Source organism: Aquarana catesbeiana, linkage group LG13, assembly GCF_042186555.1.
Source record: "Aquarana catesbeiana isolate 2022-GZ linkage group LG13, ASM4218655v1, whole genome shotgun sequence".
Lineage (NCBI taxonomy): Eukaryota > Metazoa > Chordata > Amphibia > Anura > Ranidae > Aquarana > Aquarana catesbeiana.
In genome coordinates, this window is record NC_133336.1 from 238,215,886 (window position 1) to 238,238,970 (window position 23,085).

A 23,085-nucleotide genomic window follows, 5' to 3' on the forward strand; every position below is an offset into this window, starting at 1 on the left:
TTTAACAGGGGCGTGTAATTACAATTTTTGATGCAATACTTTGCAGCAGGGCTCGTTCCTGCATTCCAACTAGAGTGTCTGTGAGGGGTTGCAGTGTTGTGGAACCAGCACCAGTGCCTAAGGCCTAATTTTTCAGCTCCTGTTCAACAGGGGCATGTAATTACAATTCTTGATCTAATATTTCACAGCAGAGCCCTGTGAGGGCTTACAGTGTTGTGGCCACAGCAACACCTAAGGCCCAAATTTCTGCTGAGTATATAGGGCAGGACCCTACTTTCAAACAACTAACTTACAAACGACTCCTACTTGCAAACGGAAGGAGACAACAGGAAGTGAGAATAAATCTACCCCTAGGAAGGGAAATTCTCTCCTGTAAGAGTTAATATGGGAAAAACATTTCTCCTTTCCACTGATGCTTTCCAATCCATTGGGACAAAAAGTGAGGTGAAATCTTCTGAAGAGGAGGAAAGACAGCAAAACAAATGTCACAGGGGTGATAACCCTTCCCTATGTTTTCCAAAAAGCTTAAAAAAGATTTTTTGGCTGGAGCTAAACACGTTAAAAATGTACCCGTTCAAAATTACAAAGAGATTCTACTTAACAACAAACCTACAGCCTGTATACTGCTGTTCAGAGTATATAGGGCCTGGTGGCCCCACACCTTTCCTTATTTTAATTTGGGTGTGGGGTTCCCCTTAATATCCATACAAGACCCAAAGGGCCTGGTAATGGACTGGGGGGTACCCATGCCGTTTGTCTCACTGATTTTCATCCATATTGCCAGGACCCGACATTACATTAAACCCGCAAGCAGTTTTAAATGAGATTTTTTCCTTTAAAAATGACATTTGGTGCAGGGACTGTTCTAAACACGGGAAACGCGCGTCACTTTACAGGCATACTATAGACACCCCTCAGGTACGATATTTAAAGGAATATTTCACTTTTTTTTTTTTTTTACTTTAAGCATCATTAAAATCACTGCTCCCTAAAAAACGGACGTTTTTAAAAGTTTTTTTTGCATTGATACATGTCCCCTGGGGTAGGACCCGGGTCCCCAAACCCTTTTTAGGACAATACCATGCAAATTAGCCTTTAAAATGAGCACTTTTGATTTCGAATGTTCGAGTCCCATAGACGTCAATGGGGTTCTAACGTTCGTGCGAACTTTCGGTCCGTTCGCAGGTTCTGGTGCGAACCGAACCGGGGGGTGTTCGGCTCATCCCTAGTGATCAGCTGTGTGCAATCCCAGTTGGTCACATTTAAACAGGCTTGCTGTTTATAAGCATTCCTTTCCTCACATGCTGACTCTGTGTGAGGAGAGGAGAGCCGATAACCGGCAACCCGACAGGGCACAGTGAGTACATTGTTTACAGTGATAATCAGGGCACTGATGATCAGTGCCCTGATGATCAGTGCAGCCCCATCAGTGCCAATCAGTGACCATCAGTGCAGTGTATCAGTGCCCACCACTGCAGTGGATCAGTGCCACCTCATCAGTGCAGCCTCGACAGCGCCTCCTCAACGGTGCCCATCAGTGCTCATCAGTGCCCATCAGTGCCTCCCCATCAGTGCCCATCAGTGCCGCCTCATCAATGCCCACCAGTACCCATTAGTGCAGCCTCAACAGTGCCCATCGGTGCAGACTCATCAGTGCAAATCAATAAAGAAGAAAAATTACTTATTTTCAAAATTTTATAACAGAAAGTAAGAAAAACTTTTTTTTTTCAAAATGTTTTGTCTTTTTCCTTTGTTTTGCAAAAAATAAAACAGAGGTTATTAAATACCACCAATAGACAGCTCTATCTGTCTCAAAAACATGATAAAAATTTCATTTGGGTACAGTGTTGCATGACTCTGCAATTGTCTTTCAAAGTACAACAGCACTTAAACCTGAAAACTGGCCTGGGCAAGAAAGGGGTGCCCGGTATTGAAGTGGTTAAATATACTTTGCCAGACCCAAGATGGCCAATTGGATAGCTGCATCCCTGTGAATGAGGAAACCATAGAGGAACTAGGTTCCTCTCGACTTCCTCTCCCCATCTGCATCTGTGGACGAGCGCTACCTGTGGTGGAGAAAATAGACTGCACCTGCCTACAGGTTGACATGCACTTTAAATGGTTAGATTACAAAATACTGAATAAAAACAATATTTATTACCTTATGTCTTTAATGGTATGTAGAACTGGCTTAAGCTTCTCCAGGCCCTCACTCTGAATATTACATTCATTGAGATGAAGTCTTTCAATGTCTTCGCAGCAACTGAGTATGAATGCCAACACGGCACAGTGCAATGGGTTGTGATGCACCCGGAAAAATTCAAAACACTTGAAAGGTTTAAGGGTCTGGGCGACAAGAGCCTTATTCCTGCTCTCAAAGAGATAGACAAACACATTCAGAAGCCTCCTCTTGTCCTTTTTATAACTTTCCAGCATCTCACTTTTAAGAATGGACACCAGCCAGTTGATGACCCCTCTTGAAGCTTCAGTGGACAGTTCCCCCATGTAAGGTTTTAACAATGCTCTTGTTGTATTGTCTGAGAGACCGCAAATGAATCCGAAAACCAATTCCCCATGAACCTTTGGGCATAATTGACCTTCAGTCAGTAAAACAGCGAGGTTCCCAGAAGAAGATGGAAGGTAATGGATCAAAGCGGCAAAAAACTCTTGAAGGATGAGGTGTATGAAGGAAAATGTCACATCGTCACTTTGATCTGATTCGGTCATAAAACTTGACAAGAGATGTGAGGCTGTGTCAACTTGAAAAGATTCCAGATGACGTTTATCAAATATGATAATGCGATTCTTGACTCCAAAGTCTGCCATCTGCCCAATTGATGTCAACATTTCTGGAGCACGGTTTGTATCCTGGGTGTGATTGGAAAGAATGTGTGTCAGAAAAGTCACAAAAAGTTGTGTCAATGTCTTGGGCAAGGATAACAACAGCTGTTTTTTGTCTGTTGGCTGGGCTTTAAAGCACATCAATAACACCGTACAAATGATCCAGCAGTATGATGGGATGTAACAAAAAGTGTACAGTGAATCATTTTCACGCACATACTGAAAAGCCATTTTTTCAATTTCCTTGTCTTCAAAGAAATTTTCAAAATATTTCTGTTTTTCCTTGGCAGAGAATCCCATGATCTCAACTATTCGCTGAAACACATTGATGTCAATTAAAGACAGCTTGGTGGGTCGGCTAGTCATCAGCACAGAACAACCTTCAAGAAGAGTCTTCTTTAGCAAGCTAACCACAATCGTACCAACAGAATCCTTCTGTTTGGTGTTGGAGCATAATTTGCTTGAGCTAAAATCCATGTGGTGGGTATTTTCATCCAAGCCATCAAAAGTGAAAAGAATCTTTTTGGGATCTTGCAAGATGTTATCAAGCTGACCCTGCAGATATGGATACTGGTCAAGGATCATGTCCTCCAAACTGACTACATTGAGTCTGTTGAGTTTACGGAATTTGAAAGAAAAGACGAAGGAAAACCTTTGGTAGTGCTTTTCATTCACCCAGTCATAGACAAATTTCTGAATTAGTGTGGTCTTACCAACACCTGCTACTCCACTTGCTATTATTATCTGGGGCACACATTTTAACCGGTGGCACCAATGAAACAGTCTACTTAGAGCCAGGTTTTGTAGCCCGCTCCTTGTTTCCTGAAAACAACCCTCAAACGCTTCTCCTGCTTTGGTTAGCTCATCCTGGAAAGGTTGTCTAAAATCATGTGTGGCGACTACAGCTAAGTTAACATAACGGTTTGATATATAGAAACTTTTTTGTCCGTGGGTGGTGCCTGGTGGTTTCTTCTCTGTGAGATTCTGAGTTTCCTGCTGCAGATTTGCTCTGTGCTGTGTCTGGATCTCTAAAAAAGAGGCATGGAATTTGTTATTTTAAAAGACAAGAGGGTTTAAAAAATGTAACATTCTGGATATACAGTACAATGTGACATACTGTTCACCAACAAGACAAAACTATATAGCCAACATGTCAGGACCCGAGACTGAACCTGCTATGTCTGGCTCTGGCTTTTTTTGCTGAGCCACTTGGGATGCTGGACAGTGCCATAGACAATTCCTTGAATGATCCTGCCTTGAACCTTGTTTCTCTTGAACTTTGAACCCTTTGCTTCTCCCATGAACTACCTGTTTTAGCCATTCATTTGCACTTCCTGTTTGCTAGATTATTGTGCTCTCTCCAGCCAATATCTCACTCTTGTTTCTCCTGCTGGCACCTGTATCTCTGCTATCACTCGTTACTGACCTTTAGCTTGTTCCTTGACTACGCTTCTGCTTGATCTCAACATGCAACCACTGTTACTGAGCTTTGGCTTGTTTACTGACTAAGTTTCTGCTTGATCTTTACGTATATCTGCTACTGGACCCCGGCTTGCTCACCTCCCGGTGGGGCAATCCTGAGGACCTTGACCTGGTGCTAACAAGCAGCAAAACCCATCTCCACCATCAGGAGTACTGGTAAATACCGGTTAGTGCTTAGACCTGGCACCTCAGGAGAGCCTGTGTCATTTGGCAGGGTTATCTGCTCATGTATTTATCTAACTGGTCAGTAGGAGCTTCTCTACTGCTATAGCTACTGGTCTCTGAGCCTGATCCCGGACCATGGGACACAATGGGTTGCACACCTTCCTATCATATTTAAAATAGCTTGTTGGGAGTCCCATTCCAAAACCATCGCCATAACAATGGTGGTGGCTCCACCTTTGTGGCTATGACAGCCTCCACTCTTCTAGCAAGATCTTCTACAAGACTTCAGAGGATCTTTGAGGGAATTTGTGCCTACCCAGCTAAAAATAGTATTGGTGTGGTCAAGTGCTAATGGTGGATGAGGAAACCTGGCTCCTAGTTGGCATTCCAGTTCAAGTGCTCTATATGGTTGAGTTTAGACCTCTGTGTAGGCCACTCAAGCTTTTCCACAACAAACTGGTCAAACCATAAATAATATACTGGTAACTTACCTTTCAGCTCTGTAGTCAATGTATGTCCATATTTGTCCAGAAGAATATTTTTCACTAGAGTTTTATCTGAAAATAATAAGGATGATTTACTATATGTTGTCCATTCATAAGCATTTAAAGAAGGCGTCTCAGAAGGGACTTCTTCAAACTACAGTAATGATGCTGAAAGCACTGCAAAGCTCCATTGCCAGAGTTCCCATAGTCATTCATTAGAGTGAAGTGCCCAGTCTTTCTTAATATTTCTCTTCTTCTCAGGCCGGGACAGTTGCCATGTGTTGGTGGGGAATGGGGTGAATGGGTGGCAACATGGACTGTGTGCAGCATTGGCTGTAGAAACAGTAGGAGTTGGAACAGTTACTTCACACCATTACCTCCCTCCAGCCATGGTGTTGAAGACTGAAGTTGCCTGAGACTGGGTGGGTTTGGACCCCCTTACCCTCCTCGTATCTACACCTCAGATATAAGCTTATTTTAAACAGAAGTGGTGGTGGATACTACTTTTCTTTACGGTTATTCATACAGAGTGCTAAGTAAGTGAATCAATAGTAAACATTTTAGGTTTTTGATTCCAAGAAATATCAAATTTTGAGTCCTCTATTTGCAATTTGCTTATTGTTGACCCTCCTGAAATGCCTTTTAAAGGGCTGTCTGTAATTCTACTTCATGCTCCAGCAAATCTGCGATAGCGAGCCATTCACATGAGCAGGGGATAGGTATTTTGGGGCATTCTGTACACAGATCACGGAATGGCCAAAAGTCACAGTTTTAAGGTTTCAAGGCAAGGAAATTTGAATTTCTGAGCACTTTTGGAAAATAGCATTGACGGTCATTTAATCACAAAAATATCTATATACATGAAATCACTTTTCTTTACTAGAAACACAGTTATTATTGAAAAATAGCAGCAAAGTATAATAATAATATAAAAACAAAAAACTGCTACATGGGTTATACCTGTGTGAATGATTTCACTCAGCAAAGCAGCTAGATTGGGATGGGAACGGCAACATTGCAGGACGTAGAGACTTTCCCAAAATCCTAAAATGGCTTTCCTTCCACAATTCAAAATGTGATTTAGCAAGGTCTCCGCACATATTGAATCTCCAAGATAGTTCTACAGTAGTAAAGAGATTATAAAAAACATATAAAAGGAAAAAAAGAGAGAGATCGAAACTATATGGCCAAAAGTTTGTTGACATCTCTACATCATACCCATATAGTATTGTTGTTGGACATTCCATATCCATAGCCATTAATTTAAGGTTTTGTCCCCCCACTTCCTTTTTGGCACCTATGACACCCTCCAGGAAGACCTTCCACAATATTTTGGAGGCAGTCTGTGGGAATTTGTGCCCATTTTGCCAAAAGAACAATTGTGAGGTCAGATACATTGTTGGACAAGCAAATACGGCCTTCAACTGATGTTCCAATTCCACCCAAAGCTGTTTGGTAGGGTTGAGGTCAGAGCTTTCAGTAGAGTTGAGGTCAGAGCTCTATGTAAGCCATTTGAGTTCCTCCACACCAAACTGGTCAAACCAATTCTTTAAGGAGTTGACTTTGTACACAGGGGCACAGTCATGCGGGAACAGAAAAGGGTCTTTACCAAACTGTTACCATAAGGTTGGAAGCGCAAACTGCTTCTGTATGCTGTTGCATTAAGAGTACCCTTCCTTGGAAACACCTGAACTCTATTACTTGGGTAGGTGTCCACATTTTTGGGGCATATTGGAAGTTCTGATTGTAAGATGTACACAAAGTTTTTGCCATGTAATGTAACTAAAATGAAAAAAAGACCTCTCATTACCTTCAGCTTGGGGATATTATGTGATTTCAGTTCACTCAGGAGCCTGTGGGTGTTCAAAGATTCCACAATATAGATCAGATCATCCCAGAAATATTCATATATTATCCTCAGGTCACAATCTTGATACATAGACAATTGCTCTTGGAACTTCTGAATTTCATCTGCACAAAGGTGGAAAAAACAATCATTTTATTTTCACCATACTGTTCTATAACATTCTATGGTGCACTGTACATAACCATAAAACAGTGAGGCCCGGAGCGATAATGACTGAAAGGAGGGGTAGTGTAGGGCCGGGCGTGACAGTGTGGCTAAGGGAGACAATGAAGGGGTTAATATTGGAAGGAAAACGTGGTAGGAAAAAGGGGAGGTAAGAAAGCAGTCTTTGGGGAAGGAAGGGGGAGGAGTTATATTTAAAGGAGGGGTGGAGCAAAGGATCAGTGTGAGAAAGAGTTAGACGGAGGAGGCAGTTTTTTCTCACTGCTCCTCCACAAAATGGCTGACATAGATCTAATCCTTGCTAGACTGAGAAGGGCAGCTGCTGAAAAAGGACCAGAATGGCTGCAGAGTCAGGGCGGGGACCTCATCGCTGATGAAGCAGGCGGATCCACTCCAGGTGAGGTGTCCCATCGCACACGGAGGTCACGACCTCTGGCGCGCTTTTCACCAGGGTCTGCACCTCGGCCCGTTAGGCTCCCCAGAAGTCCGGTGGTGGATCGTTCGGTCCCCCCGGCTAAGAGACAGCAGCGGGAAGTAGCAACAGCCCCTGGGCGGTCTACACGCCCCTGGCCGGTTCCCCGCCTATGGATCGTGGGTCAAGTTGCAGAGCATCCCCCCCTCAGAACAGCGGTCAGTCAAGGGGGGCGAGGAGGGATGGTGAGACGAGCAGGAGCGGTGCAGGAGAGGCCAGGATGAACAGAAGACTCGGGAGGGGGCGGGGCCTACCGGCACAGCATGAAGCAAGACAGGACAGTGGAGACAAACTCATACCTGCAAGCCAGGAGCCCGTCAGGTCAGGTAATAGACGCCTGTCTGATGGTGTGGGACTTCAGAACGCTAGCCAGGAAACTGCCAGGTCAGGTCAGCGACGCCTGTCTGCAGGGGGAGGAGTTTCGGGGGTGAAGAAGGCCCCACCATTATTGCACAATACGGCCTCAGGGACATTGTCTCCGGGGAGGCTTGCAAGGCTGCCCATACTGGAACAGGATGAGCGGTTGGAAGGAGAAGTGTCTGAGGAGGAAGAACAACAGGTGCCAGCGAGGCAGACCAGCGTGGCGGCTGTGGGGCGAGTTCCCAGTCAGCCCGGTAAGTCAAACAATAACCTGTCTTTATCTGATGCTTTGCAGGATTTGTTGGGGGTGATTACAGCAGGTTCGGTAGGGACATGGGGTGCTGGGGTGCAATCAGGAGGGGTCATGCCGGACCAGCAATTGGCGGGGAATATGCCTGCCAGTGCGGGGTCTGGCACGCAAATGTCAGACTTGTTGCAGGGACTACTAGGCAGATTTGAAGGGGGACAGGGGCAGCCAGCTCAAGTGGCCCCATGGACGGCACCGGTGGTTGGTTTGGTTGTAGGGGGTACTGGGGGTGCCGGGGTGGGAGTGCCGCCAGTGAGTGTGGTCCCCAGTCAGTCTGGAGATGGCACGGAGAAGGCAGGGGACAAGGGGACCATTGAAAGGACTGACTTGGTCAGGATTGCAGACGCGGCAAAATGCGAGGTTTACGTCTGCTTCGAGGGCCCCTTGGGAGCTCATCTGAAACAGGAGGTCCGTGACAAGATTCACAAGGGTGAGTATGTGGAGATATTTTCACTACTGCCTTTGGAAAAGTTTAATATGGATAGGGTAAAACCTGCGGATTCCAAAAAAGAGGATGAGGAAAAGAGGAGGTACCGTTTGATTCCGCGTACATTTGTTAATTGGCTGCAAGCGTTCGCCATCATGGCGAACGTGGTGGGCGAAAAGAATCCAGAACATTGCTCGGCTTTGTTCTGTTATTTGTATGCAATTGGGGAGGCACATAGGGTGTACGGTGGGTTGGCTTGGCTGCGTTATGACGAGCAGTTTAGACAGCGAAGAGCTGTCCGCCCGTCATTACGTTGGGATCACAAAGATATTAGCCTCTGGATGAGGCTTATGTCTTCAGCGCGGGCCCCGCCTCAGTTTTTTCAGGGGGGGGGCGGGGGTACAAGTTCCTCAGGACTGCCAGTCGGAAAAAAGTGGGGAGTATGCTGGCAATTTAACGAAGGTTCCTGTAAATTTGGGGGGGCTTGTAAGTTTAAGCACGAGTGCTCAGGGTGTGGGGGAACCCATGCTTTGTCAAAATGTTTTAAGAGGGGAAAACGTGCCAGTGACTCTACGTCAAAGAGGGATGACGCCGGTGAAGGTGGAAAAGATGCTGCCTTTTCTAAGTAAGTATCCGGATCGGGGTGCAGCGAGGTTGTTGGCGGCTGGGTTTAAGGATGGTTTTAGGATCCCATGTTCATTAGCGACGGTTCCGCCTATGGCAAGGAATCTGAAATCGGCAATGCAGCATCAGGAGGTGGTTGGGGAAAAGTTACACAAGGAAGTGGCACTGGGGCGCATGGGGGGAGGCGTTTGCCAAGAAACCTTGGCCGGACTTGGTAGTGTCACCTTTGGGGGTGGTGCCCAAGAAGGAACCAAACAAGTTCCGGTTGATACACCACTTGTCCAAAAGGGGGTTCAGTCAATGATTTCATTGACCCTGAAGAGTGCACAGTGTCCTACACTTCATTTGATGCGGCAGTCAAGTGGGTGAGGCGGTTTGGTCAAGGTGCACTCATGGCAAATGCGGATATAGAATCGGCGTTCCGCTTGTTACCAGTGCATCCAGAGAGCTTCAGGCTGCTGGGATGTCACTGGCAGGAGCAGTTTTATGTTGACAAATGCTTGCCTATGGGCTGTTCTGTTTCATGCGCCATGTTTGAGGCGTTTAGCTCGTTTTTGGAATGGGTGGTAAGGGAGGTATCGGGCCTGGACTCAGTCATACACTATCTAGATGATTTTTTGTGTATAGGCCCCCCTGCTTCCGCTGTGTGTGCGATTCTGCTTTCCACGTTGCAGCACATCGCAGGCAGGTTTGGAGTGCCTTTGGCGGCTGAAAGGTCCTGTGTCAGAAATTAGTTTTTTGGGGATAGTGATAGACTCAATTGCGATGGAGTGCCGCTTGCCCAGAGGTAAGTTGGAGGACTTGCAGAAGGAAATTCGGGAGATCCACGGATTGCGGAAGGTTCAGCTACGAGCTCTGCAATTGTTGTTGGGTAAGTTGAATTTCACCTGCAGAATTATCCCCATGGGGCGGGTTTTTTGCCGACGGCTGACGGCAGCTACAGCGGGGGTAAAAGTCCCGACTCACTTTATTCGCCTGACAAGGGATCACAGAGAAGATTTAAAAGTTTGGTATGAGTTTTTAGCCTCGTACAATGGGAGGGCAGTGTGGATGTCTGGTCCGGTGAGCAATTTCGACGTGGAATTGGTTACTGACGCGGCGGGCTCCACGGGCTACGGCACATTTTTTCAGGGGCGATGGAGCGCAGAACCCTGGCCACAATCCTGGGAGAGGGCAGGTTTCCTCAGGAATTTGGTGCTGCTGGAACTGTTTGAGGTGGTACTGGCCTTGGAACTATGGGGAGAGGCATGCCGGAATTTAAAGCTGAGGATAAATTGTGATAATATGGGTGTAGTGCAGGTGGTTAACCGCATGTCAGCCTCCTCGCCGCCGGTTATACGGCTCCTGAGACAGCTGGTGTTTAGGTGCTTGCGTTTGAATATTTTTATCTATGCCGTGCACATCCCAGGTGTTGACAATTCGCTGGCTGACTCCTTGTCTCAGTTTCAGTGGGACAAGTTCAGGGAGCTGGCTCCAGGAGCAGACAAGGAAGGAGTTTCTTGCCCGGATTGGATTTGGGAGCTGCCCTTGGAGTCACTGTGGGATGGATTCGGCAGTCAGTGAGTGATTATACTTGGTCAGCCTACAGGAAGGTATGGAAAGAATGGTCGGCTCTGGTACAGGAAGCTGGGGCTGGGACAATTATGTCGGATGGGCGGTTACTGGTGTTGTACTTGGTAGCTAGGAACTTGGAAGTGGGGTGTGCGGTATCTTCCATTGATCTGAAATTGGCAGGCTTGTCATTTCTGTTTAAATTAATGGGATGGGAAGATTGGACCGAAGATTTTTGGGTACGTCAGGCTTTAAAGGGTTATCGCAAACAGCATAAGAGAAAGGACACGAGATGGCATGTCACGTTCAGGAACTTGTTGGCAATATGTGATGTGTTGAGGTACGTATGTGTATCACATTATGAAAATGTATTGTTTAGAGCGGCGTTTTCGCTGGCCTTTTGTGGGGCGTTTCGGATAGGTGAGTTGGTTAGCCCATCGGGGGGGTTTATTGGATCAGGATGTGAGGTTGGAGACAGATAGGGTGTGTTTGAGGTTGCGAAGGTCAAAAACTGAACAGCAAGGAAAAGGGGTGGAAGTGTCCTTATTTGCGTTAACGGGGTCACGGGTGTGCCCGGTGGAGGCGGTGCGCGAATTTAGGGCGGTCAGAACGGATGGAGTGGGGCCCTTCTTGAGGCATGAGGATGGGTCTTATCTGTCCAAATTTCAGTTCATATCGATTTTTAGGAAATGTTTAAAAAGGGCTGGGTTGGCAGAGGCGGAGTATGCTTCATACTCCTTTCGCATAGGGGCAGCTACTGAAGCTGCCAGATGTGGTTTGGATGAGGCTGCTGTTCGCAGAATTTGGAGATGGGAGTCCAGGAGATTGCGGTCTTATATTAGACCTAATTTGGTTGTGGATTAAAATATTTAAAAAAAATAAATAAATAAATAAATAAATAAAACCCAAAATAAGGGGGTGAGTGTGGTTGAATAGTTGTGAAATTTCAGTGTTAGGAATGGGTGTGTTGCTATCTTTGTGTTTTGTTTTTCGTTTCAGATGGAGGTTCAGTACGCCTCGTCTGGATCATTGGTCACTCCTACGTTTGTTGGGGGGCCAGGAGAGGTGACGTACGTCCAGATGGCAGGCAATTGGGGATTTCCAGGAGGGAGGCTGACATACGCTGGATGGGGAGACCAGGGATGTTGTGGGGGTAGAGTAATGGTGGAAGTGGAAAGGTTCGTAAGATTGAATAGACCCCCTGACATATTGGTTATTCATGCGGGTGGTAACGACTTGGGGATCCGGCCAGTCAGGGACCTGCTTGCTGACATAAAGAGCGATTTTATGCAGTTGCACGAAAAATTCCCGGGGACACTGTTGGTATGGTCGGACATAGTGGCTCGCACAACGTGGCGCTGGGCTAGGTCAATAGCGAGCAATAACAAGACCCGTATACAAGTCAACAAAGTAGTGGGGAGGTTTGTGGTACAGAATGCAGGGATTGTTATAAGGCACAGAGAGCTGGAGGTGAATGTAGGTCTCTATTTACGGAAGGATGGTGTTCATCTATCCGACGTAGGGATTGTTCTATGGTCTATGGGTTTGCAGGAGGGGATTCAACAGGCCCTGAGGGTGTGAAGGGGCCCTCAAGTGTAAGGTTGTCAAACTTTTGGGCTGTGGCTGTGTTCTTCTGGTGGTCTTTGATGGGGGCAGTAAAAGGAGGGATAAAAAAGGGGTGGGGGGCTCATCGTTAGCATGTGCCCCTCCGGTGTATTCCTGAACGTTGGAGGGAATACTGATTTTGTGGCGCTGCGGGAAGCGGTTGTCTCCGAGCGGCTATAGCTGGAGGCCTATTAGTTTGGTAAATATCCCGCAGTGCGTTGGTGTTATACGATGGTATACGTTGGTTATATTTGAAAGGTGGGTCACCGTCAGAGACCATCAGACTGGGGTTAACAGTTTAGGTTATTACGTTATTATTTATGTTTATTGGTTATTTATTGGTTATCTATTGGGGTTATTATTTGGAAGTGTTTTAATAAAAGAGGCTGTTATGGCCATTTTACTCCAACAAACAGAAGGTGTGGTCTCATCATTTCAGGTGGGGAAGATATGGGGTTGGAGTATTACGGTGACTGAATGAAGGGGACATTTGGTCTACACTGGTCAAGTGTTTTGCAAAGTGCATTGTGTAGAATCTGTGCTATGACAGTGTTGTGAATCCTGGCACTAGGGTATCCCATATTTGTATTACAAGGGCAGCCCAGCAAAGCCACCAGTCACCCGCAAAATTAGGATTTGAACACTATTTTACTAAAATCTCTGTTCAAATCCAAAAGGGTGTACCAGGTCACTATTTTAAGGAGGAATGTATTACACAAGCGTTAATGAGTAAATCTGTGTTTTTAAACATATAGTATAAGTACTCCAAGGGGTGGTGATGGTCTGATGGTTGTCAGAAAAGGGTACATACACCACTCTCTTTGTTGCCCATTTGTTTTTATCCACCGTGATCACGCTTTTATTTGTGTATGGTCGTTTTTGTCAATAAAAACACCCTTTTTTATCTGCACCATGTGGAGGCACATTCTTTTTGTTTCCACATTTACCGCATGAGATCCAGTCCCTCCAACTGCTCCTTTCGGGGGACCGTTTGTGAAACTTCTGATGCACGCTGGGACGGTTCGGTGTGAGGACGGTTCGTTGTGAGGACCCATCCGGTTGCCGGCTGAGATCCATACAGACCACAATCCAAGAGACTGGCGATTCCTGAGCTCCCATTCCACGTCATTTGTGACAAACTGCACATGCGATTCCCTGTCGCTGACATGGGAATCCACAGGATCTGGTAAGAGGCTTTTTTGCACTTTCTCTGAATGACCCATTGGGACCCGGTTTCTCGGTTGGGAAGTCGCTGTATGATGCCAGGTGTTTTCTGACAACCATCAGACCATCACCACCCCTTGGAGTACTTATACCTCCTGTGCGGTTGGACATTTACATCCATCTATGGACGTTTGTGTTTCAAGGCACCTGTGGTCAATTAGTTATTTCTTGACTGTTTCACCATTTTAAGACCTATATTCATTTGTACATGCGCTGCATTTTTCCATATGCCTATTTTGTTGTTTTTTGTCAAACTGTATGCAGCAGCTTTCATTCATTTTACTGGTTAGCGCGGTGTTTTCTATTTACCTCAAACATATAGTATAAACATTTTAAAGCAGAACTTCACCCTTATTATAAAGTTCCTCCCTCTCCACTTCTGCTCATCATGTAAAGCGCACTTTTTTTTTGTTTACTTTTTTTTTTCTTAAAATAGTTCTGTTCTGCCCCCTAATACCCATCATTTGCCTAGGTGAATTACAGGCATTATGCCTGCTATGGCTCCTGGGGTATGCACGTTACATATCCCAGTTGGCTTAGTGTTTCATAGAGAAAGGAGGAGGGAGAAGGGGGCAGGCTTAGCGACACATCATCCTGAGGCCCGTCAGCCAAACCCGGAAGAGCTGGTGGGCCTTGAGTTGACATCAAACAAAAGAGGGCGGCGTGGGACCGAGCGGGGGCAGAATTCTGACAGGATTCTGCAAGACACTGCTGGATCACTGGGCAGGTGAGTATCTGAAACATTCAGTACCCACCACAAGGTATGGAGGGGCAGCACTTTTAAAAATAAAAAAACAGCTTTCACTGCAATACTCACCTTCAGTCTGGCACCACGCCCCATAGAAGGTCCACTCCTCCAGTACATGGCATATTTCATTCAGGTTGAATGATGATCAGCACTCAATCAACCCACTTTCTCTGGGCCCAGGCTGTCAGGGACACACTTCTTGCGGGTAAGGCATCATGCCATTCTGAGCTCAAAATACTTTTTCACTTGTAACAGCATCTGAGTGCCATTCAATGCAGGAGCAATGACTGTCAACTGCCTGAGAGCAGGAAGGATCCAAAAACTGTTGCTGGACCAGCAATGATGGATGATGGATGAATGTAAATTATATAGGAGGGTAATGAAAGAGAGAACCTGGAGATCTGCTTTAAAGAATTGAAAAGCGTTGGTAAAAAGAAAGAAAGCAACATGGAGGGATAGGAACATTTAGAGCAGTGCCTAAAATTAACCTAGTGGTGCCCACACATATTTTCAGCAGCATTCAATTTCTGCCATCTACTTCATCTGAATCCCAGGCGTTCTGAGCAACAAAAACCCTAACCCTTCCTAAAGGTTTTGAAGTTTGCCCATCAAATTCCTATTGGCTTATTGCAATGATGTTACACCCTCATTGGGCAATAGAAATGTGCAGGAAATGGGAGGGGCAGGCAACATTCAAAACTACCAGCAACTGTTGAAGCTTGGCAGATCAAAACTGCCTGGAATTTGGGAGTAGTAGTCACATTTACATTTTCCTAAGCATTCTATATGCAGTATTTTGAATCCTCTCTGTATCCCTTTTGAGGGGAACATATACAAAAATGGAAAATCTAAAAAAATACTAGCATGTACCTTCGGCAGTTTCCAAGTTCTTCTTGCTAGCCCAGATCCAGGGCTTTTCTTTGCTTTAAAGCTTTGATACTTCTCCTCAGACTTCTGGCTCCTACACATTCCTTTTGGCCAGTGAGGCTGCCATCATAGTAATCAGCCAACTAAAATGTGTGGGAGCCAGGCGGATATGGGAAACCTTCAACATTGCTTAGAAGTGTCCAGGCTTCTGTCTAAGTTAAGAACTTCAGGGTTTCAGAAGCATGTTTAGTGTCCTTAAGTTCATCAAAGCAAGTTATTGAAGTATCCTACTATCCCCATCCAAGTTCAACCTTTTAATAAAACCTCAAAACCAACAATTCTAGACTGTTTCATGAGCCAAAAGAGTGAAAGTGCATGTGTGCCTATCTGTGCCGGGTACCTATGGGAAAAGGAACCCGGGCATATCACCAGTAGGGATGAGCCGAACACCCCCCGGTTCGGTTCGCACCAGAACCCGCGAACGGACCGAAAGTTCGCACGAACGTTAGAACCCCATTGACGTCTATGGGACTCGAACGTTCGAAATCAAAAGTGCTCATTTTAAAGGCTAATTTGCATGGTATTGTCCTAAAAAGGGTTTGGGGACCCGGGTCCTACCCCAGGGGACATGTATCAATGCAAAAAAAACTTTTAAAAACGGCCGTTTTTTCGGGAGCAGTGATTTTAATGATGCTTAAAGTAAAAAAAAAAAAGTGAAATATTCCTTTAAATATAGTACCTGGGGGGTGTCTATAGTATGCCTGTAAAGTGACGCGTGTTTCCCATGTTTAGAACAGTCCCTGCACCAAATGTCATTTTTAAAGGAAAAAATCTCATTTAAAACTGCTTGCGGGTTTAATGTCATGTCGGGTCATGGCAATATGGATGAAAATCAGTGAGACAAACGGCATGGGTACCCCCCAGTCCATTACCAGGCCCTTTGGGTCTTGTATGGATATTAAGGGGAACCCCGCACCCAAATTAAAATAAGGAAAGGTGTGGGGCCACCAGGCCCTATATACTCTGAACAGCAGTATACAGGCGGTGCAAACAAGACAGGGACTGTAGGTTTGTTGTTAAGTAGAATCTGTTTGTAATTTTGAACATTTTTAACGTGTTTAGCTCCAGCCAAAAAATCTTCTCTAAGCTTTTTGGAAAACATAGGGAAGGGTTATCACCCCTGTGACATTTGTTTTGCTGTCTTTCCTCCTCTTCAGAAGATTTCACCTCACTTTTTTGTCCCAATGAAAAATGTTTTTTGAAAATTTGGGTTTTTTTGTGGAACAAGGATTGGAAAGCATCAGTGGAAAGGAGAAATTGTTTTCCCATATTAACTCTTACAGGAGAGAATTTCCCTTCCTAGGGGTAGATTTCATCTCACTTCCTGTTGTCTCCTTCCGTTTGCAAGTAGGAGTCGTTTGTAAGTTAGATGTTTGAAAGTAGGGTCCTGCCCTATATACTCAGCAGAAATTTGGGCCTTAGGTGTTGCTGTGGCCACAACACTGTAAGCCCTCACAGGGCCCTGCTGTGAAATATTAGATCAAGAATTGTAATTACATGCCCCTGTTGAACAGGAGCTGAAAAATTAGGCCTTAGGCACTGGTGCTGGTGCCACAACACTGCAACCCCTCACAGACACTCTAGTTGGAACGCAGGAACGAGCCCTGCTGCAAAGTATTGCTTCAAAAATTGTAATTACACGCCCCTGTTAGACAGGGGCAGAAAAATTGGGCCTTAGGCACTGGTGCTGGTGCCACAACACTGCAACCCCTCACAGACACTCTAGTTGGAACGCAGGAACGAGCCCTGCTGCAAAGTATTGCATCAAAAATTGTAATTACACGCCCCTGTTAGACAGGGGCAGAAAAATTGGGCCTTAGGCACTGGTGCTGGTGCCACAACACTGCAACCCCTCACAGACACTCTAGTTGGAACGCGCCCTGCTGCAAAGTATTGCATCAAAAATTGTAATTACACGCCCCTGTTAGACAGGGGCAGAAAAATTGGGTCTTAGGCACTGGTGCTGGTGCCACAACACTGCAACCCCTCACAGACACTCTAGTTGGAATGCAGGAACGAGCCCTGCTGCAAAGTATTACATCAAAAATTGTAATTACACGCCCCTGTTAAACAGGGGCTGAAAAATTGTGCCTTAGGCACTGGTGGTGGCGCCCAGAACCAAAAATGTTCTTACAAGCTATCAGCGTGATGATTGAGGAGGAAGAGGATAATTACTCAGGGATAGTCACTCAGCATCAGCATAGGCAGTCTTTGAAGGGATCTGAGATTTCAAAAAAAATTATTCGGTTACATCAGCATCAGGTGCTTGGTAGCTGGTGGTGATCCAAGACTCATTCATTTTTATGAAGGTCAGCCGATCGACCGAGTCGGTGGACAGACGCACCCTGTGATCGGTTACCACGCCTCCAGCAGCACTGAATGTGCGTTCCGAAAGAACGCTGGATGCAGGACAGGCCAGTAGCTCAATTGCATACTGTGCAAGCTCTGGCCAGTGATCCATCCTCAAGACCCAGTAACCCAGAGGATTTTCGGTGGGAAAGGTGTCCAAGTCTGATCTTGCCCCTAGGTATTCCTGCACCATGTAAAACAGACGCTGGCGATGGTTGCTGGAACCGATCATACCTTGGGGCTGCGGACCAAAAAATTGTCTGAACGCATCGGTCAGACGGCCACCTTCTCCACCGCTCCTTCTTTGACTGACCGAAGCCTCAGCAACACGTTGTCCAGAAACAGGAGTTTGTAACCTCCCAGTCTCTGGGAACGCGTTGCACAGACCTTTCTGCAAGGCCTCCCGAAGATGTTTCATCCTCTGCTCCCTCTGCGATGGCAAGATAAGGTCCGCAACCTTACCCTTGTAACGTGGATCAAGGAGGGTTGCCAGCCAGTATTGGTCCTTCTCCTTGATACCACGAATACGAGGATCCTTACGCAGGCTTTGCAGGATCAGGGAGGCCATGCAGCGTAGGTTTGCTGAGGCATTCGGTCCGGAGTCCTCTGGGTCACTAAGAACGACATGGTCCGCAGCCACCTCCTCCCAGCCACGTACAAGTCCATGTGTTTCTTGGGACTGATCCCTTAAAGACTGCTGCTGATGCTGAGTGCCAGGCTCCACCTCCATACTGACACAATCTTCCTCCTCCTCCTCCTCCTCTTCCTCCTCGTCCTCTTCCTGTGTGATCGGCGGGCACGCAGGAACACTGTCTGGATAAAGGGGGCCTTGAGAGCTAAGGAAGTCCTCCTCTTCCTGCCTCTGTTCTGCCTCAAGTGCCCTGTCCATTATTCCACGCAGCGTGTGCTCCAACAGGTGGACAAGGGGGACAGTGTCACTGATGCATGCACTGTCACTGCTCACCATCCTCGTGGCCTCCTCGAATGGTGACAGGACAGTGCATGCATCCCTGATCATGGCCCACTGGCGTGGGGAAAAAAAACCAAGCTCCCCTGACCCTGTCCTGGTGCCATAGTCGCACAGGTACTCATTGATGGCCCTCTGCTGCGTGTGCAGCCGCTGCAGCATGGCCAACGTTGAGTTCCACCTGGTGGGCATGTCACAGATTAGGCGGTTCTTGGGCAGGTTAAACTCCTTTTGGAGGTCCGTCAGCCGAACACTGGCATTATATGACCGGCGGAAATGCACACAGACTTTCCTGGCCTGCCTCAGGACATCCTGTAAGCCCGGGTACCTGCCCAAGAACCGCTGCACCACCAAGTTAAGGACGTGAGCCAAACAGGGCACATGGGTCATTTGTCCCTGTCGGAGGGCAGAGAGGAGGTTGGTGCCATTGTCGCAAACCACCATTCCTGCCTTAAGTTGGCGTGGCGTCAACCACCTCTGAACCTGCCCCTGCAGAGCTGACAGAACCTCTGCCCCAGTGTGGCTCCTGTCCCCCAAGCACACCAGCTCAAGCACCGCATGGCATCTTTTGGCCTGCGTACTTGCGTAGCCCCTTGAACGCCTACGGAGCACCGCTAGTTCCGAGGAAGAGGCCATGGAGGAAGAAGAAGAGGAGGGGGTGGAGGAGAGAGGTGTGTCACAATCAGCATTTTGGAGGCGTGGTGGTGGAACAACCTCCAACACTACTGCACCTTGTCCTGCATCCTTCCCAGCTGCCAGCAGAGTCACCCAATGCGCCGTGAAACTTAGGTAACGTCCCTGTCCATGCCTGCTGGACCATGAGTCAGCGGTAATATGCACCTTACCGCTGACCGCCCTGTCCAGCGAGGCATGGACATTGCCTTCCACATGCCGGTAGAGAGCCGGAATCGCCTTCCGTGAGAAAAAGTGGCGTTTGGGTACCTGCCACTGAGGAACCGCACATTCCACAAACTCACGGAAGGGGGCAGAGTCTACCAACTGAAAAGGCAGCAGTTGAAGTGCTAGCAATTTTGCCAAGCTAGCATTCAACCGCTGGGCATGTGGATGGCTGGGAGCAAACTTCTTTCGGCGGTGCAGCAGCTGGGGCAGGGAAATTTGCCTGGTACAATCTGACGTCGGTGTACCAAAAGCAGATTGCCCACAAGTACTTGGCTGTGACACACCTAATTCTACACCTTCATTCCTCTCACTGCAGGTCTCAGAGAGGACTGAAGGTCTAGTGGGGTTGGAAATCTCAGCTGATGAGGAGCAAGGAGAGATCCTCTTTGTTCTTTGGTGTGGGTCTTTTAGATACGCTTGCCAACGAACTGCATGGCAGGTCAACATATGTCTGGTCAAGCATGTGGTACCCAAGCGGGAGATGTTTTGGCCACGCGAGCTTGAGACATATGTTGCAAATAGCAGCGGTGCGATCTGATGCACTCGTCTCAAAAAAGGCCCACACCAAAGAACTTTTTGAATAACGCGCAGAGACTGCAGCGCCCTGCACATGTGGAGCTTTGGGGTGTGATGCAGTCAATGTGCTGCCCTTAGGCTGGCCCCTGGAGGGCATCCTGCCTCGTTGGTGATGTGCCGCCGCCTCCTCCTCCTCCTCCTCCTCCTCCTCCTCCTCTCTCCTATCAGGCACCCACGTTGAGTCAGTGACCTCATCATCCCCTCCCTCCTCATCACTGGAGCAAACCTGGCAGTATGCTGCAGCAGGGGGAGCATGACTGCCAGATTGCTGTCCTTCTTGGGCACCCCCTCTGTCCGTGCTCATGTTACTGCCTTCATCGAGCTCAGTATCGTCATCAGAGCCTTCCAAACGCTGGGCATCCTCCTGGAGCATGTACCCAACACTGTGGTCAAACAGTTCGAGGGAATCCTCATGAGGACATGGTGGAGCTAGGGAAGGAGTCACTGATGACATTGAGCTGAGGGAAGAGGCCGCTGCTTTGCCAGACAAAGCACCCTGGGCATGGGTGAGAGAGGATGAGGAGGATGAGGACGGCTTGGTCATCCACTCGACCAAGTCTTCCGCATGTTGCGGCTCAACACGGCCAGCTGCCGAAAAAAAGGCCAAGCGTGTCCCATGGCCACGTGCTGATGAGGATGCACCGTCTCCACGACCAGCACTAGACACAGAGCCTGCTTGCCCTCTCTTATTGGCTTGTGACTGTCTGCCTCTCCTTCTTGGCCTTCCAGACATACTAATGGCCTGTAGCTGCACTAAGCTGGGATAGAACACCTGTAATTTTCTTCAGGTAGCTTTATATACTGTAACCAGACAAGCCTGCCTGTCAGTAGGAAGATAACAGGAACGGATCTAGCTGAACACTGTGAGCAGGACGCACTGTACTAAATGTAAATAGTCTAGCTGCCTGACCGTGGTACTAATAGGATCAAATAGAACACCTGTAATTTTCTTCAGGTAGCTTTATATACTGTAACCAGACAAGCCTGCCTGTCAGTAGGAAGATAACAGGAACAGATCTAGCTGAACACTGTGAGCAGGACGCACTGTACTAAATGTAAATAGTCTAGCTGTCTGACCGTGGTACTAATAGGATCAAATAGAACACCTGTAATTTTCTTAGGTAGCTTTATATACTGTAACCAGACAAGCCTGCCTGTCAGTAGAAAGATAACAGGAACGGCTCTAGCTGAACACTGTGAGCAGGACGCACTGCACTAAATGTAAATAGCAGGAACGGATCTAGCTGAACACTGTGAGCAGGACGTACTGCACTAAATGTAAATAGCAGGAACGGATCTAGCTGAACACTGTGAGCAGGACGCACTGCACTAAATGTAAATAGCAGGAACGGATCTAGCTGAACACTGTGAGCAGGACGCACTGCACTAAATGTAAATAACAGGAACGGATCTAGCTGAACACTGTGAGCAGGACGCACTGCACTAAATGTAAATAGTCTAGCTGCCTGACCGTGGTACTAATAGGATCAAAGATAAAACACCTGTAATTTTCTTCAGGTAGCTTTATATACTGTAACCAGACAAGCCTGCCTGTCAGTAGGAAGATAACAGGAACGGATCTAGCTGAACACTGTGAGCAGGACGCACTGCACTAAATGTAAATAGTCTAGAAGATAACAGGAACGGATCTAGCTGAACACTGTGAGCAGGACGCACTGCACTAAATGTAAATAGCAGGAACGGCTCTAGCTGAACACTGTGAGCAGGACGCACTGCACTAAATGTAAATAGCAGGAACGGATCTAGCTGAACACTGTGAGCAGGACGCACTGCACTAAATGTAAATAGCAGGAACGGATCTAGCTGAACACTGTGAGCAGGACGCACTGCACTAAATGTAAATAGCAGGAACGGATCTAGCTGAACACTGTGAGCAGGACGCACTGCACTAAATGTAAATAGCAGGAACGGATCTAGCTGAACACTGTGAGCAGGACGCACTGCATTAAATGTAAATAGTCTAGATAGAAGATAACAGGAACGGATCTAGCTAAACTGAATACAGTGTATATATATATATGCAACACCTGGGATGCATATATATATACACAATACACTGTAAGTGCAGCTAACTGACTGACTGTTCTGCCTAATCTATCTAACTCAAATCAAATGACACTGTCTCTCTCTCTCTCTATCTCTCAGCACACCGGAACACACACTACACAGGGCCGCCGTGCAGGCGGCCTTATATAGTGTGGGGTGTGTACTAAATCCCCTGAGCCATAATTGGCCAAAGCCACCCTGGCTTTGGCCAATTACAGCTCTCTCTACTGACGGCGCTGTGATTGGCCAAGCATGCGGGTCATAGTGCATGCTTGGCCAATCATCAGCCAGCAATGCACTGCGATGCCGCAGTGAATTATGGGCCGTGACGCGCCACACGAATTTAGCGCGAACGGCCCATAAAGTTCGGAATTCGGCGAACGGGCGAACAGCCGATGTTCGAGTCGAACATGGGTTCGACTCGAACACGAAGCTCATCCCTAATCACCAGTGCCCGAGGGGGGGTAGCTCTACATACAATATGAAGCTTCTTCCTAACCAGCAGTATCAGAGCCAATATAATTGAATGTTGATGTATCTAATTGGATGTGATCGAGAATAATGGAAAAAATGTAAGTGTCCTTCAAACTTCTGCAGCAGTATCATCATGTTTGATAAAACAGTGAAACCAACCTTCAGCGCTAGTTCTTTTGAGTGGCCGATCCATTTTCTAAAAAAACAAAAAAAAACAAAAAACAGGTATAAAACATCACTTTATGAGCCATAAAAATTGATAAATGTGGCCAAAAACCATTATAGGTCATTTAAACATTGGCAGCTAGTTGTTAAATCTAACAATGTTTTGAATATCAGACTCTGTTCCATCTAGTACGGCTGAATAGTAATAACTAGCAGTCTTTGGATGAGGTTTCAAATGTTTAATGAGAAAATATGATAGCCACAGATATAATGCTGATGTTTTGGCACAATGCAATCCCTTTTTCATGGCCAGTAGTGACTGAGTACCAGGTGTTGGTGT

General features: G+C 46.8%; 1 protein-coding gene across 1 annotated transcript in view; it reads right to left on the reverse strand.

Moving 5' to 3' along the window:
* Positions 1-23,085, reverse strand: part of LOC141116716 (uncharacterized) — a 124,525-nt gene that overhangs the window by 86,562 nt on the left and 14,878 nt on the right. Inside the window, exons 2-6 of the mRNA XM_073609108.1 lie at positions 22,740-22,776; positions 6,784-6,944; positions 5,934-6,093; positions 4,980-5,045; positions 2,162-3,869 (exon numbers count right to left, since the gene is read on the reverse strand). Of these exons, the coding sequence (XP_073465209.1) occupies positions 2,162-3,869; positions 4,980-5,045; positions 5,934-6,093; positions 6,784-6,944; positions 22,740-22,773 (2,129 nt within the window). The 5' untranslated portion in view covers positions 22,774-22,776. The remainder of the gene's footprint in view (positions 1-2,161; positions 3,870-4,979; positions 5,046-5,933; positions 6,094-6,783; positions 6,945-22,739; positions 22,777-23,085) is intronic.